This window comes from Brienomyrus brachyistius, chromosome 9, assembly GCF_023856365.1.
Source record: "Brienomyrus brachyistius isolate T26 chromosome 9, BBRACH_0.4, whole genome shotgun sequence".
NCBI classification, from domain to species: Eukaryota; Metazoa; Chordata; class Actinopteri; order Osteoglossiformes; family Mormyridae; genus Brienomyrus; species Brienomyrus brachyistius.
Genome location: NC_064541.1, coordinates 7,157,849 through 7,173,401, shown reverse-complemented (window position 1 = coordinate 7,173,401; position 15,553 = coordinate 7,157,849). Strand labels below are relative to the sequence as shown.

The 15,553-nt window shown below is 48.7% G+C and overlaps 1 protein-coding gene across 6 annotated transcripts in view; it reads left to right on the top strand.

Annotated features, from left to right (window-relative positions):
* Positions 1-1,639: 1,639 nt before the first annotated feature.
* The window catches only part of ulk4 (unc-51 like kinase 4), a 61,810-nt gene continuing 47,896 nt past the window's right edge, over positions 1,640-15,553 (top strand). For 2 of the 6 annotated variants that reach the window (XM_049024881.1, XM_049024877.1), the window contains exons 1-17: positions 1,640-1,778; positions 2,712-2,850; positions 3,161-3,260; positions 3,921-4,060; positions 4,818-4,983; positions 5,886-5,987; positions 6,106-6,189; positions 6,320-6,395; positions 6,513-6,596; positions 8,086-8,210; positions 8,462-8,531; positions 8,809-8,875; positions 9,054-9,158; positions 9,525-9,585; positions 9,758-9,939; positions 10,347-10,393; positions 14,454-14,532. In XM_049024881.1, coding sequence (XP_048880838.1) covers positions 2,713-2,850; positions 3,161-3,260; positions 3,921-4,060; positions 4,818-4,983; positions 5,886-5,987; positions 6,106-6,189; positions 6,320-6,395; positions 6,513-6,596; positions 8,086-8,210; positions 8,462-8,531; positions 8,809-8,875; positions 9,054-9,158; positions 9,525-9,585; positions 9,758-9,939; positions 10,347-10,393; positions 14,454-14,532 — 1,626 coding nt within the window. In that variant the 5' untranslated portion in view covers positions 1,640-1,778; position 2,712. Of the gene's footprint in view, positions 1,779-2,666; positions 2,851-3,160; positions 3,261-3,920; positions 4,061-4,817; positions 4,984-5,885; positions 5,988-6,105; positions 6,190-6,319; positions 6,396-6,512; positions 6,597-8,085; positions 8,211-8,461; positions 8,532-8,805; positions 8,876-9,053; positions 9,159-9,524; positions 9,586-9,757; positions 9,940-10,346; positions 10,394-14,453; positions 14,533-15,553 lie in introns of all 6 variants that reach the window. The other 4 variants (XM_049024878.1, XM_049024875.1, XM_049024876.1 and 1 more) reach the window with 3 other exon arrangements.

Sequence of the window (15,553 nt, the reverse complement as noted above, 5' to 3'; positions counted from 1 at the left end):
AGCCCGGCGTCGTGTTCAGATGGCCAGCGGCGAGCTGCTTTGTCGCTCCTCGCCGGGGGCTCCGCACCCCGCCTGTGACGTCACCCGCCCCGGCCCACAGCTGGACGGTGCTGTTGCCGGTTCAAACGAGCCTCCCAGGAGCCAGAGCTGACGACTCTAACGCCCAGACCTGGCTAATAGCAGCAAAAAGCGGCAGTTATTTCGAGCAGCTCCGGTTCTGGGTGCGTTTCCTTCCCCTGAAATGCAGTAGGACTCGGTGTAGCGTCCGCTGCTAACTCTCAACAGAGAAAGTTTAGCGAAAGTTTTAGTGAAAACGATAATAAACTCTGACCTCGAATTACTGCTGAGCCATACACAGCGTATCTAATGACATTTCAACTGACATTCGGACAGTTAAACTGGTTTAAATTACCTCCGATCTCCTGCATCAGCCAAGTATCTGCCTCTAAGCTACAATTTCTAAACAATAGAATTGCTGGTGACTCATGCAGATCATTTCAGCTTTAAAAAAAAAAACTCATTTGAAATAAAAAGGAGAATTCTCGGGAATTTTTATTAGAAGGTTTATTAAGTACAGATTTTGAACGTTTAATTTGGACGGTGCAGTGGATAATGCTGTGGAGTTGCATTTCAACCCGATATAACCTATGCGATTGTCTTTGGTTTGCATATTCTCCTGGGTTCCTCTGATCGTCTGAGGTTTGCATATTCTCCTTGGTGTGTGTGAGAGAGATAGTGTGTGAGAGAGAGAGTGTTAAAAGGTTCACCTGGGTTCCTGTGATTGAATTTTGCGTGTTCTCATGAATTCCTGTGATTGTGAGGTTTACATGTTCTCCTGGGTTCCTCTGATTATATGAAGTTTGCATGTTCTCCTGGGTTCCTGTGATTGTATGAGCGTTGCACGTTCTCCTGGGTTCCTGTGATTGTATGAGCTTTGCATGTTCTCCTGGGTTCCTGTGATTGTATGAGCTTTGCCTGTTCTCCTGGGTTCCTGTGATTATGAGAGTTTTGCATGTTCTCCTTGGTTCCTTAAGCCAGCCCGTATTCACCTTTTGGGTGTGGATGCCTATGTTTTCTGGGAAAAGCTCCAGATCAACTTGCCATGACCCAACATCAATTATGCCTATATACCTTACGCAAATTCAAAATAGTAATGATATTTAATCTCGGTATACTAACTAGTTTGCTACTTGAGTTGAAACTAATGTTCAAAGCAGATTTCGGTTCTGTTGTTTTCCCTTGAATAAAACATATAAACGCTACTAAATAAAAAATACACTATACAAGTTTAGTTATTTCTCTTTTGTTTACTAAAGCCTACCACGTCTGTAGCTGTAATATCGAATAACAAAAGCAGAATTGAACGGGCGTGTCTTTGTCTTCCCAGAGCGTCCTTTGCCGTCTCCTAGAAACCAGGGGAAAGGTACCCTGGGGAAAGTGTGGTGCACAAAAATAAAGCAAATACATACGTCATAGGAAATTAGAAGTTACATTACGGAAAAATATAATTTCATGATTAATTAATGCTGTATTTTACCCATGTACATGTTTTTAGGTAAACTCCCATATATATATTATTTTATGTGAAGTTAAAGACACCCCCCTGTTCACTTCAATGGTATGCTCCGTCTCTGTTTCCGGTAATAAGCTGAAGCGGCCAGACAATTCAAAAAAGAAAACAGAAGCGGCCAATTTAATGTTTTTTTGACCCAACTTTGGAATTTGTACAACTGTACAAAGCAGTAGCATATAACCAGTGTTAATGATTCTTGCTGAAGGTACGTGTTTAGTATAAAGTTTTGTACTTGGTTCTGAATTTTAAGTTTGGTAGGACTCTAGTTTTTATTTTAGTAATTTAACTCCAATATCTTGCTAGTATACAATTACGTAGTTGGCAGTTTCACTGAAAGTCCAACCTGTAGAGACTGCAGCACTAACTGGATGTACTATAACTGTAAATTTAAGAACCAATTTTCGAGTTAACCTTCTCCAGTGAACTGTTATTCGGTACCTTAAAAAGACAGGTGCCTTTTCAGTTATACTCAGCAATACAGTGACTGACGTTGATTAATTTGTCATATGAAGTACTTAATGAAGTCGTCCTTTATTTTTACTTGTATTTCTAAGTAGCTGATAGTAGCTGACTCTGCCAGTTGGTTTTATTTTGTACATGATGTGTTGAGGATTCTCTTAACTGGCTGCTACTAACAGCTTGGTTGCCCTGTTGGTGTTTATCCATCCGCCCATGGGTGGACTACAGCTTGGGCCCACTGGGCCATGGCCCAGGTGCTCCAAGCGATGTCCCTCACCTTGTGCAGGCAGTCCATGTACCTATGGCAGTTCCTGTTTTTAAGAAGGCTCAGGGCTGTCTTACTGACTGACTGTGGTTTTTGGGGCCTAAGACGCCTTTCAATTACCTCCTCCCCTCCAGTAACTATGCAGTGCTAGTTGTTAGAGACCCAGGGTGTTGCACACTGGTTTGCACAAACTGCGAGTTTTGGGGCCCAAGGGCCCCTTCAATTACCTGGGAGGAGCCCAAGCCCTGTTTCCTATTTGTGAAGACAATGCATTCACCCATCATATGGTCCTATGCAATGATCTTCCGTACTTACATACTTTTTTAGGTTAATGCAGATCTTCCTTTCATCATTTGCACATTTTTGCAGGTGATGTACACGGTGCTTAACAGAATCACCTGATAATTATTCCAGGATGGAGAACTTCGTCCTTTATGAAGAAATCGGAAGGGGCAGCAAGTCTGTAGTTTACAAAGGGAGGAGGAAGGAAAGCATCAGCTTTCTTGCAATCATCTGCAGTGACAAGGCGAAAAGGGCAGAGGTTACAAACCACGTAAGTAAGCATGTTAATGCCTGAGCTCTACAGCTACATGATACGTTTTTGGTTGGAAATAGGATTTATTTAATTTATACCTGTAGACCTGCTGCTGGACCAAAGGAGCTAAGGGAATCAATAAAGTGAAGTCTAAGTCGAACCTTCAGGGATTTTCATGGTCCCATCCAACGTGCACCCTGCCTTATCACCTGTTCTTCTGGGAATAGACTCCGGATAACCGGAACTCTATATTGGATAGGAGCTTATAGAAGATGAATGAATTGTGAGATTTGTAATTACTTTCTGTTTGCTTTCTTTGTTTGTGTAGGTGCGGCTGACCCATGACATGAAGCATGAGAATATAGTTTCCTTTTATGAGTGGTACGAGACTAGCAACCATCTCTGGTTGGTGGTGGAGCTGTGCACAGGTGAGATGCCCAGTGTGAAGTAGATGCAGGGCCAAAAAGGTGGAAGCACAACGGCACCTGAGGTGTTCACATGATGTTCTTCACGATGCAGTGTTATTGTTCTTGAATTATTTTGATTATCAACTGTTTACAAAGTTCTGCTGCTCTTGCTGTATGGGACTTTGCGTGAACGGAGAAAGTGTCTTTGTATTACGTTATGGATTTAGTTGCCACTTTATTGCCAGTGGCTCATTCGTCGCGTCGCATTTTAGTTCAACATCTGACCTTTGCATCACCATTTTTGGAGAAATGTCGCATGTGAATGACCCATACCATTCACAGCGCAGAAACATTTTTTGTTTATAGAAAACTTTAGTTAATCCTTTAGTTAAACCATATAGCTGTGATTTTTTTTTCCAGAACACTGTAAGGTATGTGTAATTCACATGTCAGGATCCATCAAAAATGATGATCAATAATTTGTTGAATTAAAATGAAATGACCCAACAGTTTGTCAGGGTCTGTCTCTCCAACCACAATCATTTTCATCATATTGGGAGACACCAGATATGCCATCAATGAAATGAAATGCAATGACCTGATGGAAAATTGCGTGGCTTAAAGATGCTTCACTAATGTGGTGTGAGCCAGTGCTCTCTGATCCCAGAGTGTCCATTTCAGGGGGGTCTTTGGAAGCCATCATCTCCCAAGATGAGTGTCTGTCTGAGGATGTGGTGAGAGGCTTTGCCGTCGACCTTGTTAAAGGCCTGAAGCACATCCATGATTCCGGCATCGTCTTCTCTGACCTGACTCCTGCCAAGGTAGCATGTCAAAAGCCCCATGAACTCGGCATTAGCTGGAATGATATGGAAGAACCTGGGTCTTGTTGACTGTGAACAAAGCCATGGGATATGGGGATTGACAAATGGGGCAGGCCCTTTTCATTGGCACCCTAGGAATAAAACTGACAGGCACATTAAGTAGCCCCTTCCTGTTCCCTGCTAACCCTGAAAAGACAAATATTGCCAATAATCCCTAACCCCAGTGGCAAGTCTCTACATCACATGATTCTGTTTCCCATACTGACCAGAGATTTCCCCACAAAGGTGAATTCAACTGTTAAACATGTAAAGTGTTCGTGTTTCATTTATTGACAAAGAAGACATTCGAAGGATTCAAAGTTTTATTGTCATGTGTACAAAATACAGAGTGACTGTGAGTCACCATAACAGTGCAAGAGTGAAATGTTTGTAGCATGTGCATTGTGTGTTAGTAATAGTGTACATAAGTTTGTTAAACAAACTGTTAACATATATTGCACATTATGAACATTATTATTGCACATAAAAACAACCTCTATATGTCATTGCAGTGTATGATGAACAGTCTGACAGCACATAATGATTACTCACGAATATAACTTTGAGTCCAGCTGTATTCACTGTCATTCTTGACTCTGACCCAAAATCTTTGCCTTTAACGTTTCAGTGCAGCTGAAACTGTGAAGCTGTGTGAATCTAAGAAATTCACAATTGACAAAAACCTCTTAAAAGTAATCATTTTGTTTGTCCTTTTCAGATTTTGCTGGATGGACCAGGCACTCTGAAGTACTCCAATTTCTGCGTGTCCAAAGCAGAGGGGGAGAACCTAGAGGAGTTCTTCCTCATGGTTATGTCAGAGGATGGGGGGGTACAGGAGGCCTCTGAAAATGCACCTGGAAGAAATACAAAAAATTTGGTCCGGGGTAAGGAGGCTGCAGCTAGACCTGCACTTACTTTCCAGGCTGAACAGCCTTACTAATTTAAATGACATGGCTATGCTAAACCATAGGATCTCCCACTTACTCTGCCCTGTATGCTAAGCTCTGCTGCTTTTCCATAGGGTCTCCCCCTTACTCTGCGCTGTATACTAAGCTATGCTGCTTTTCCATAGGGTCTCCCACTTACTCTGCGCTGTATGCTAAGCTATGCTGCTTTTCCATAGGGTCTCCCCCTTACTCTGCGCTGTATACTAAGCTATGCTGCTTTTCCATAGGGTCTCCCACTTACTCTGCGCTGTATGCTAAGCTCTGCTGCTTTTCCATAGGGTCTCCCACTTACTCTGCGCTGTATGCTAAGCTATGCTGCTTTTCCATAGGGTCTCCCACTTACTCTGCGCTGTATGCTGAGCTATGCTGCTTTTCCATAGGGTCTCCCCCTTACTCTGCGCTGTATACTAAGCTATGCTGCTTTTCCATAGGGTCTCCCACTTACTCTGCGCTGTATGCTAAGTTATGCTGCTTTTCCATAGGGTCTCCCACTTACTCTGCGCTGTATACTAAGTTATGCTGCTTTTCCATAGGGTCTCCCACTTACTCTGCGCTGTATGCTAAGTTATGCTGCTTTTCCATAGGGTCTCCCACTTACTCTGTGCTGTATGGTAAGCTATGCTGCTTTTCCATAGGGTCTCCCACTTACTCTGCGCTGTATACTAAGTTATGCTGCTTTTCCATAGGGTCTCCCACTTACTCTGCGCTGTATACTAAGTTATGCTGCTTTTCCATAGGGTCTCCCACTTACTCTGCGCTGTATGCTAAGTTATGCTGCTTTTCCATAGGGTCTCCCACTTACTCTGTGCTGTATGGTAAGCTATGCTGCTTTTCTGTAGGGTCTCCCACTTACTCTGCCCCGGAGGTGCTGGCCGGGGGGGACTCCACTTTCAGCAGCGACTTATGGGCACTGGGATGTATAATTTACGAGATGTTTTCAGGTTCGTGTTCCTGAGTGACACTTGCTTTTTGAATTTGATATCCCTTTCAGACATGTAACAAAAGGCGGGGGGAAGGGGGCAAGCCGGGACATGATAGAGTTTTCCGTTTATTCCTCAGGAAAGCCACCATTTTACTCCGAAAGCTTCTCAGATTTGGCCAAGCTCATTCTCCAAGGAGAGCCACCCCCCCCACGGCAAAATGGTATCTGAGTATCTGCTCAGAAGCAGCTCTGCACTTCTCCCGTGTCTCCCAAATATACGCATATATTTCCTTCATAGAGTCTTACTGCACTAGATTTACTTCAGGCTGTTGTTTCATTTCCATTCTGCAGCTGCCCCCTTCTCAGAACCGACTCCAGAATTTCGCAGCCTGTTGAGAGGTTTGCTTGAAAAAGACCCAAAAAAAAGGTAAATCTTTTTTTTGTGGGGGGGGGGGGTGTGTTCTAGAATTTTTATTTTTGCTAAATAATGTGCTGCTTTGAATAGCTAAATGATACCTAGTTTTATGTGAACCCCACTGAGCAGGCTGACCTGGGATCAGTTACTGTCACACCCGTTCTGGAAGGAATCGTTATCTGTGGTGGAGGAGGAGACCCCGCTGGCCTTGAGGTAACATCTCAGCAAAGCCAAACATAGTGGGAAAAATCCTGGGACAGGATGCAAGACGTAGAGAGGCTCAGTAGACTGGGCTTGGGGTTTGAGTCCTGCCCTGCCCCCTCTTGCCTCGCCCTGTTGTTTGTGTGGGCATGTCGTAGACCTCATTTGGGGACCAAAATATCCCGAAATTTCCTTCCTTTTGGGGACATTTTTCAGGTCCGCATTTGGATAACATCAACAACAAAATGGAATGGAATCAGAAAAAGTTAAAAAGTCTTGTATTTGGGTTGGTTGCTTTTGGTTAAGGTTGGGGCTGGAATAGGGGTTATGAGTGTCGTGATTGGAATTAGGGTTTTTTTCCGTAGAAATGAATGGAAAGACCCCATTTAAATAGGCACACCAACATATATACAACAATATGGGCTGCCCATGTGTGTGAGTGAAAGGAGCTGCAGAAATGGCTGATCCATCAGAGGAAAGCGTCATGAAGATCATGTAAAGGCAGGGAGAGGAGGAGGTCTGACGGTCGAAGAGTCTGTGGGAGCAGCAGGAAAGCTCACTCCAGGGTGGAGACTTTATTTTGTACAGCAAGAAGGCTGGAGCTGGACCCTCTGAGTGTCGTGCGTTGGTTACACCCACTAGAGGGCGTCTCCAACAGACTGAACGCTGACACTTTTAGGACGCAGCACCTGTGGTCTGTCTGCAGATATTACAGTGTGAGCCACATGGGCGCTGAGCTCCTGTATAGTACAGGAGTGTGACGCAGATGAGTCATTCTGCACTGCAGCCCCGATAAGTGGATGTGTGGTGCCAGCACAGACATCCACGCCGCAGAGTGTCTGTCTGCCGCTCTGATGTCAGTCTCCCCCTGTACACCTGATGGCCTCCCCTAGGCTCAAGACTACTTCTGGTGTATGTAGTGAGGGCTGAGTGGTGCCTGGTGTCAGCAGGGCCATGTTCAGTCACACTCCTCAGCGCTTTCCTGTCCTTTCATCCTCCTCTCGGTCACCTTCAGCTTCTGTTTTTACAGGTTTGGTGCCTGTGCTGTTTTTCGGCAGAGGTGGGCGAGTGGAGTTTTTGCCCTGCTCAGCATGTCTGCTTGAGTGTAGGGGGCTTTCGTCTGCGGACTGCGCATGAGACTGTGCCCCCCCCCACCTGCCCCGTGGACACTCACTTCTGCTGATGCAGGCAGCCCGGGTCGGGGGTCGCAGTCTCTGTTAGCCCAGTCAGTCGTGGCAGCCCGGGTGGCCGACCACGGGGACAGAGGCCATCGTAATGTCAGGGGGCTGGGCGGATATGCTGAACATTCTGGAAGCTTCCATGTGGGAGTTGCATTACAGACCACCAGGGAGATTCAGAGGGAAACACCCGTGATGATGGCTTAATATTATTACCGTAATAATATATTTCATATGGTTATGAATGTCTTTGTTGTCATTAGTGTCTGGCTGACTGAAGCACCTTCCTTTGTGTGAACACTCATGTGATTTTTCTCTCTCAGGAGTGCAGAGGGGGGGAGGGGCAGCCCCGCCTGGCACGTGGCACGCAGTCGGCCCACCCCTTTGACCCCAGATGACCCGGGAGGCCCAGCTGGAGGGCAGCCCCTGGACAAGTCATTCCGACTGGGTAACCTGTGAAACCTTTGGGGGGATTGAGGGTGGGGCGTCGTCCTCTTCGGTTATAGTGCAGTTTTAAGGGACAGACACCTGCGCAGGCAGACTGCAGACACACAAACCTGGGTTTAATGTGTGAAAGGGGGCTGGTCCATGTGGGCATTTTGTGGTTCAGGTTTTACAGCAGTGAGTTTCACTTTTCATCAGATAGCTGCTTTTAGCACCGTTGCTGATGTGAGTCTAAAGCTGTAGCATTTTTCGCAGACAATGTGGCGGAGCTGAGGCCGAAGAGTGCCCAGGATGGCGAGGCGAGGGCGCCCCTCTTCCTGCTCAGGTGGGACAGCCATGTCGCTTGCATAACGTGTCACGTGGGCGCTGGGGTGACCCGGCAGGATGGAACTCCCAATAAGCACCTTACATAATGGGCTTATTGTTGGCCTCCCTGCCATTTGCTAATGACTCGGGGGTGGGGAATGTGTAGAAAGGGGTCAGTTTGTGGGTCTACGCGGGGCAGACCACCATATGCAGGTTTTACCCAGAATTACAGGATGATAATGACTCTTTACCGCTCTGTCATTTTCCCATCTCTCTTGTTACCCTCAATGAAGCAGTTCCTGTCCGACTCTGGGAAAGAGCAGTGTGGCCAAAGATGCAGACACCAAGACTGCACAGCTGCAGGTGAGTCCCGCAGCTGCAGCAATCTGCAAAGCTTTACTAAAGTAGCATAGACTGGAGATCCCAGTCTTCCTGTGCAATGTGTTTGTAAGAGAATGTGATTACCTGTAGTAGCTTCTTAAAAAGGATCTGCCCTAACAGCGCTTCCTCTGATTTTTATGTTTTTTCGTCCCTGGTTTAGGAGACAAAATCTGTCAGTGGGGTGAAAGATGTGGCTTCTTCCATCAAGGAGCTAATCTACACTGACTCTGACCTAACTGTGACTCCAATCATCGATAACCCGAAGGTGAGTCACAGCCTAAAAGCAGCATGGATAAGCGGTCAGGTGTTAGCTAACAGCTGAAGGAGAATGTAACCCTCCCACTCTTTTTTTAATTTCTTCAATTCTGTGATAGGCTAAAGCATGTTTCAAAGTGCTTGTGGAGGCACGCCGTCTATGATTGGCTGGCACCTGGGGTGGGCGCTGTCCCAAGCCGATGCCCGTCAGGAGAAGCCAGCTTCTCCTTGGCCGCCTGAGCAGTCACATGCCTTTAAACATGTCCCCTTTTGGCCGCCAGCCTCTGGCATCAACAAAAAAAGCCTGATCCAGTTTTAGCAACGTCAGTTTATTTGTAAATCACACATTCACGTCACTGTATGTCATTCTTTCCAGATCATCAAAGCAACTCCGGTGAGATTTGACCCCAAAACCCTGAGTGTCCCCGCTTACTCAGGTAGGGTGTCCAGGGTCACTCGCGGCTCTCTGATTGTCACTCATGTGCAGGTGTTCAACACCTTGAAAGTTAGGAAGTCCACCTATTGGTAATGATACTATGTGTGAATGGTTCATTATTAAATGCTCCCCCCCCAGTGCTGTCCCATTTCATAGCAGTGTTTCTTTTCTAGCTGAGAAGCTAGTGTCCCTGAGTCCGGCAGACTGGCAGGCCTTCCTGCAGCAGCTCTGCTCCTCGCTGGACTCGCCGGGGGGGACGGCAGCGAGCACACGCTCCAAACTCAACCTGCTCTGCTACCTCTGTGGCACGGCGAGCCACCGGGACGCAGCCACCCGGCTGACCAACTCTCCGCTGGTGAGGGCCGGCCCCCAGCAAACACCACTGAGGGGAGGGGCGGGACTTGTTAAACAATGTGCGACTAGGCGGACTAAGGAAACCACGACGGCAGTTTCCTTCAGGGAGTTGCTAAAAGCAGCATCCATTTTCCTCTGGCTTCCTCTGCCTGTGTTTGTGTGGCATAGTCATTGTTCCTCCTGCCGTTGGTGTGCAGCAGGAATTTGTGTTACAGGTGGACATTCTGAACTGTCAGCATTAACAAACAGCACGTTATAATACAATGCAGCATATTTGTGACCCATCACCACGAAATGAGTCTTAAGTCGCACTGGTAGAAATACACCCGTAAGACTCATTTCGTTGTGATGGGTCACATTTTGGAGCGGCCTGTTTCGTCACATGCTCTCTCCGCTGTCCCTCCCCAGTTCCCGGCGCTGACCCAGCAGCTGCGTGCCGCTCCTAATTGGGATGTGTAAGTCTCCTCGATTCCACCAGCTGGGACAAGTCATCTTTGTGTGTGATCTCTGTGGCTGTTGCTCAGAAGGAATGTCCGGCATGGCCGTGCCCAACTTCTCTGGCGCCCTCTTCTGGTCTCGTATCACACGCCATGCCTGTTTGTGCCACAGTGTGGAGCCCTGCACCAGAAATGATATCAAGTCCATTTTGCTCAATATGTGGTCGAGACCATGTCTCTTCTTGTAGTAAGAACCGTACACATATCGGTTGGGTCAACACTAATCACATGCATTAGTTTTAGTGCTAAATTTTTATTTTCAGTAGGTGAAATGTCCAATACTGTATGGATACTAGGGCTGGGCAATATGAAAATAATATTAGACAAGTGACCCGGTATAGATATCTGACAGTGATAATCAGTGCAAATTGATGCATAATTTGGCTTTCAGTGCAGCATTCTAGCCTGCAGTTCCGACGCAGTTCAAAGGAGAAAAATGAACGCACACCTTGGTAATATTTTTTGACTTCTCATAAGGTCAAAAGTCTGTTAAAATGGTAGATTGTGCAGTTAGGGCTTTGCCATAAGTTTGTGAAACCACTGGTTTAGACCGTTTCAGAAGCTTCGCAATATGTTTTTAATTATAATTACATCTGGCCTGCCAATTGATCATTTTTCACAGAGAGTAAAAAAACGATCATCCATCCATCCATCATCTCCCGCTTAATCCGGAGTCGGGTCGCGGGGGCAGCAGCCTCAGCAGGGAGACCCAGATTCCCTCTCCCCGGCCACTTCATCCAGCTCCTCTGGGGGGATCCCGAGGCGTTCCCAGGCCAGCCGAGAGACAAAGTCTCTCCAGCGTGTCCTGGGTCTTCCCCGGGGCCTCCTCCCAGTGGGACATGCCTGGAATACCTCCCCAGGGAGGCGTCCTGGAGGCATCCTGATCAGATGCCCGAGCCACCTCATCTGGCTCCTCTCGATGCGGAGGAGCAGCGGCTCTACTCCTGAGTTCCTCCCGAATGACTGAGCTCCTCACCCTATCTCTAAGGGAGAGCCCAGCCACCCTGCGGAGGAAACTCATTTCGGCCGCTTGTACCCGCGATCTCGTTCTTTCGGTCACTACCCATAGCTCATGACCATAGGTGAGGGTAGGAACGTAGATCGACTGGTAAATTGAGAGCTTCGCCTTTTGGCTCAGCTCTCTCTTCACCATGACAGACCGATGCAGCGCCCGCATGACTGCTGACGCCGCACCGATCCGCCTGTCGATCTCCCGCTCCATCGTTCCCCCACTCGGGAACATGATCCCGAGATACTTAATTTCCTCCACTTGGGGGAGGACCCCATCCCCAACCCGGAGAGAGCATTCTACCCTTTTCCGGCTGAGAACCATGGTCTCGGATTTGGAGGTGCTGATTCTCATCCCAGCCGCTTCACACTCGGCTGCGAACTGCTCCGCAAAAAGCAGAGACCTAATCCTGAAGTCACCGAACCGGACGCCCTCAATGCCCCAGCTGCGCCTAGAAATTCTGTCCATAAAAACTATGAACAGAATCGGTGACAAAGGGCAGCCCTGACGGAGTCCAACCCTCACCGGAAACGAGTCCGACTTATTGCCGCCCATGCGGACCAAACTCTGGCACCGGTCATACAGGGACCGAACCGCCCTTAAAAGGGAGCCCGGTACCCCATACTCCCGGAGCACTCCCCACAGGACCCCCCGAGGGACATGGTCGAATGCCTTCTCCAAGTCCACAAAACACATGTAGACTGGTCGGGCAAACTCCCATTAACCCTCCAGAACCCTGCTGAGAGTATAGAGCTGGTCCACTGTTCCACGGCCAGGGCGAAAACCACACTGCTCCTCCTGAATCCGAGGTTCGACAATCCGGCGGACCCTCCTTTCCAGGACCCCCGAATAGACCTTGCCAGGGAGGCTGAGGAGTGTGATCCCCCTGTAGTTGGAGCACACCCTCCGGTCCCCCTTCTTAAAGAGGGGGACCACCACCCCAGTCTGCCAATCCAGAGGCACTGCCCCCGATGTCCACGCGATGCTGCAGATGCGTGTCAACCAGGACAGCCCTGCAGCATCCAGAGCCTTGAGGAACTCTGGGCGAATCTCGTCCACCCCTGGGGCCCGGCCACCGAGGAGCTTTTTGACCACCTCAGCGACCTCCACCCCCGAGATAGGCGAGTCCACCCCCAAGTCCCCACACTCTGCTTCCATATCGGAAGGCGTGTCAGTGGGATTGAGGAGGTCTTCGAAGTATTCCCTCCACCGACCCAAAACGTCCCGAGCTGAGGTCAGCAGCGCACCATCCCCACCATAAATAGTGTTGATGCTGCACCGCTTTCCCGCCCGGAGCCGCCGGATGGTGGACCAGAATCTCCTCGAAGCCGTCCGGAAGTCGTTCTCCATGGCCTCACCAAACTCCTCCCACACCCGAGTTTTTGCCTCAGTGACCGCCAAAGCCGCATCCCGCTTGCCCTGCCGGTAGCCGTCAGCTGCGTCTGGAGTCCCACAGGCCAGAAAGGCCCGATAAGACTCCTTCTTCAGCTTGACGGCATCCCTTACCACCGGTGTCCACCAGCGGGTTCGGGGATTGCCGCCGCGACAGGCACCGACCACCTTACGGCCGCAGCTCCGGTCAGCCCCCTCCACAATGGAGGCACGGAACATGGCCCATTCGGACTCAATGTCCCCCGCCACCCCCGGGATATGGGAGAAGTTCTGCTGGAGGTAGGAGTTGAAACTCTCCCTGACAGGGGATTCCGCCAGATGTTCCCAGCAGACCGTCACTATACGCTTGGGTCTACCAGGCCTGGCCGGCTTCCTCCCCCACCAGCGGAGCCAACCCACCACCAGGTAGTGATCGGTTGACAGCTCCGCCCCTCTCTTCACCCGAGTGTCCAAAACATGCGGCCGCAAGTCCGACGACACGACTACAAAGTCGATCATTGAACTGCGGCCTAGGGTGTCCTAGTGCCAAGTGCACATATGGACACCCTTATGCTTGAACATGGTGTTCATTATGGACAGTCCATGATGAGCACAGAAGTCCAATAACAAAACACCACTCAGGTTCAGATCGGGGGGGCCGTTCCTCCCAATCACGCCCCTCCAGGTCTCACTGTCGTTGCCCACGTGAGCATTGAAGTCCCCCAGCAGAACAAGGGAGTCCCCAGGAGGAGCGCTAACGATAATTAGAACTGCTAATCAGCGTGTTGGGAGGGGTGGATGGCTCTATTATTATTTATCATTTATCTTTATATACTTAAAATATTGCATATAGGTTTTTTTTAGATATGGTCCAGCAAACTTATATAAAATTATATGATTCTGCAGGAATTCTTCTTTTAATCGTGATAATTTCGATCGTTTGGTTGCCAGAGTACAGATAGAGGTTAAAATTTCAAAATGAATGTAGGGTGTATTGAAATTGAGATTTCTTAGGAGACCATGTGCTCACATGTGGAATTATGTAAAGGGAAGTAGAGTTTGAAAAACTATTAGTTCCCCGTATGTATGTTTGAGTGTATGGCCAAACGGTGTCCTGTTAACACTGAGTTTGATATGAGATTTGCACAAAGCTTTGCACAGGTTGACAGGGCTCAGATCCAACTGCCTCTGATCTCACTATCTGATGGGTCTCTGACCCCACTGCCTCTGATCCTGTTGTCTGATGGTGCTCTGACCCCACCCCCTCTGACACCGCTGCCTCTGATCCTGCTTTCTGATGGGTCTCTGACCTCACTGTCTGACGAGTCTCTCACCACGCCACTCTTCACTCCGCCGGCTCTAACCCCACCACCTCTGATCCTGCTGTCTGACAGACTGTAACCCCATCACATCTGATTCCGCTGCCCCCGATTCTTCTGTCTGATGGAGCTCTGATTGTGCTGCCTCTGATCCCACTGCCTCTGATCCCACCGCCTCTGATCCCACCACCCCTGGTCCCGCTGTCTGCCAGGGCTCTGATGCTTCTGACCTCACTGTATGATGAACCTCTGAGCTAGTGCCTCTGATCCTGGTGTCTGAGTAGGCTTTGCCGTTGCCTGACCCTGCTGTGTCCTTCAGGAGGGCCAAAGCGATGCGGGTTCAGGGGCTGCTGGCCTCTCACTGCCTGGAGTTGGAAGAGGCTGTGCCGGTGACTGAGGTCAGTGCCGTATATGAAGCTACCACAACACTGGCCAAACGTCTTCTTCATAACCATACACGTAATAGCACGGTTGTTATGGTGAAGTACTACACCACATATTGCACATTCTGTAATGCGGTAAGCGCTTCATAAGCTGATGAGCAAAGAACTGCAACACACGTGTAAAGTCTCACAATTTACCAGGTTTGTTTTTTGTTTCCATGTCGTGGGTTGTCATACACACATACCAAGCAAAGGAGAAAATGACAGTGCCCACCCCCTATCCCAGTCAACCACTGAGTTTGCCCCCCCCCCCTCCCCCCCGAAAACAAATTTTGTGAGGATCATACGGTTTATTATTTTGCCACAATGATGTTTTGTCAGAATTTTCTGCTAATCTAAAGTATCATGTGCAATACCATATGGTAACACTAGGTGGCAGTATAGTACAGCATTTTTACATGCATTCGTTATTTACCATATGTTATCATATGTGAAGTGAGGGCCCAGCTTGCTGTTTTTTCCAACTGGACATAAAAAGCCTCTCCTCTCCAGTTAGAGTACATCTCGTTCTGTCAGCAACTTTGGCAGCGATTCACAAATTAGTGCAGACTGCTTGGGGGACTCGCAGATGCACAGTCACGCCGAAACACGCACCGAGACAGGGCTGACATCATCAAAGGCACCACAGCCGGCGGCTTCCGGAAGGCCCTTCTGTTTGATGTCTGGAGCCTTGGCTCTTAATCCGGGGCTGGTCTCGCCTCGCTGCCCTCCCTCCATCGGGAACGCCACTGAGCGTATCCACAGCCCTGACAAAATGGCTGACTGTTTAGCGGGCCGGTCATGTGCCTGCCACCCCCTTCATCCTGTAATGGCTCCCCTATAGCCTTGTTGCTGCTAAACTGGGCCTCAGTCCCCATCTGAGGACCAAGGGGAGTGGGGATGGTTGGGCTGTGACGAGCTCCTGTGGTTGGTGGCCTGACCCTGAGTGTTCGTTCCTTTCTGTGCGCCCTGTCATGTACTTACTTGGATACTCTTT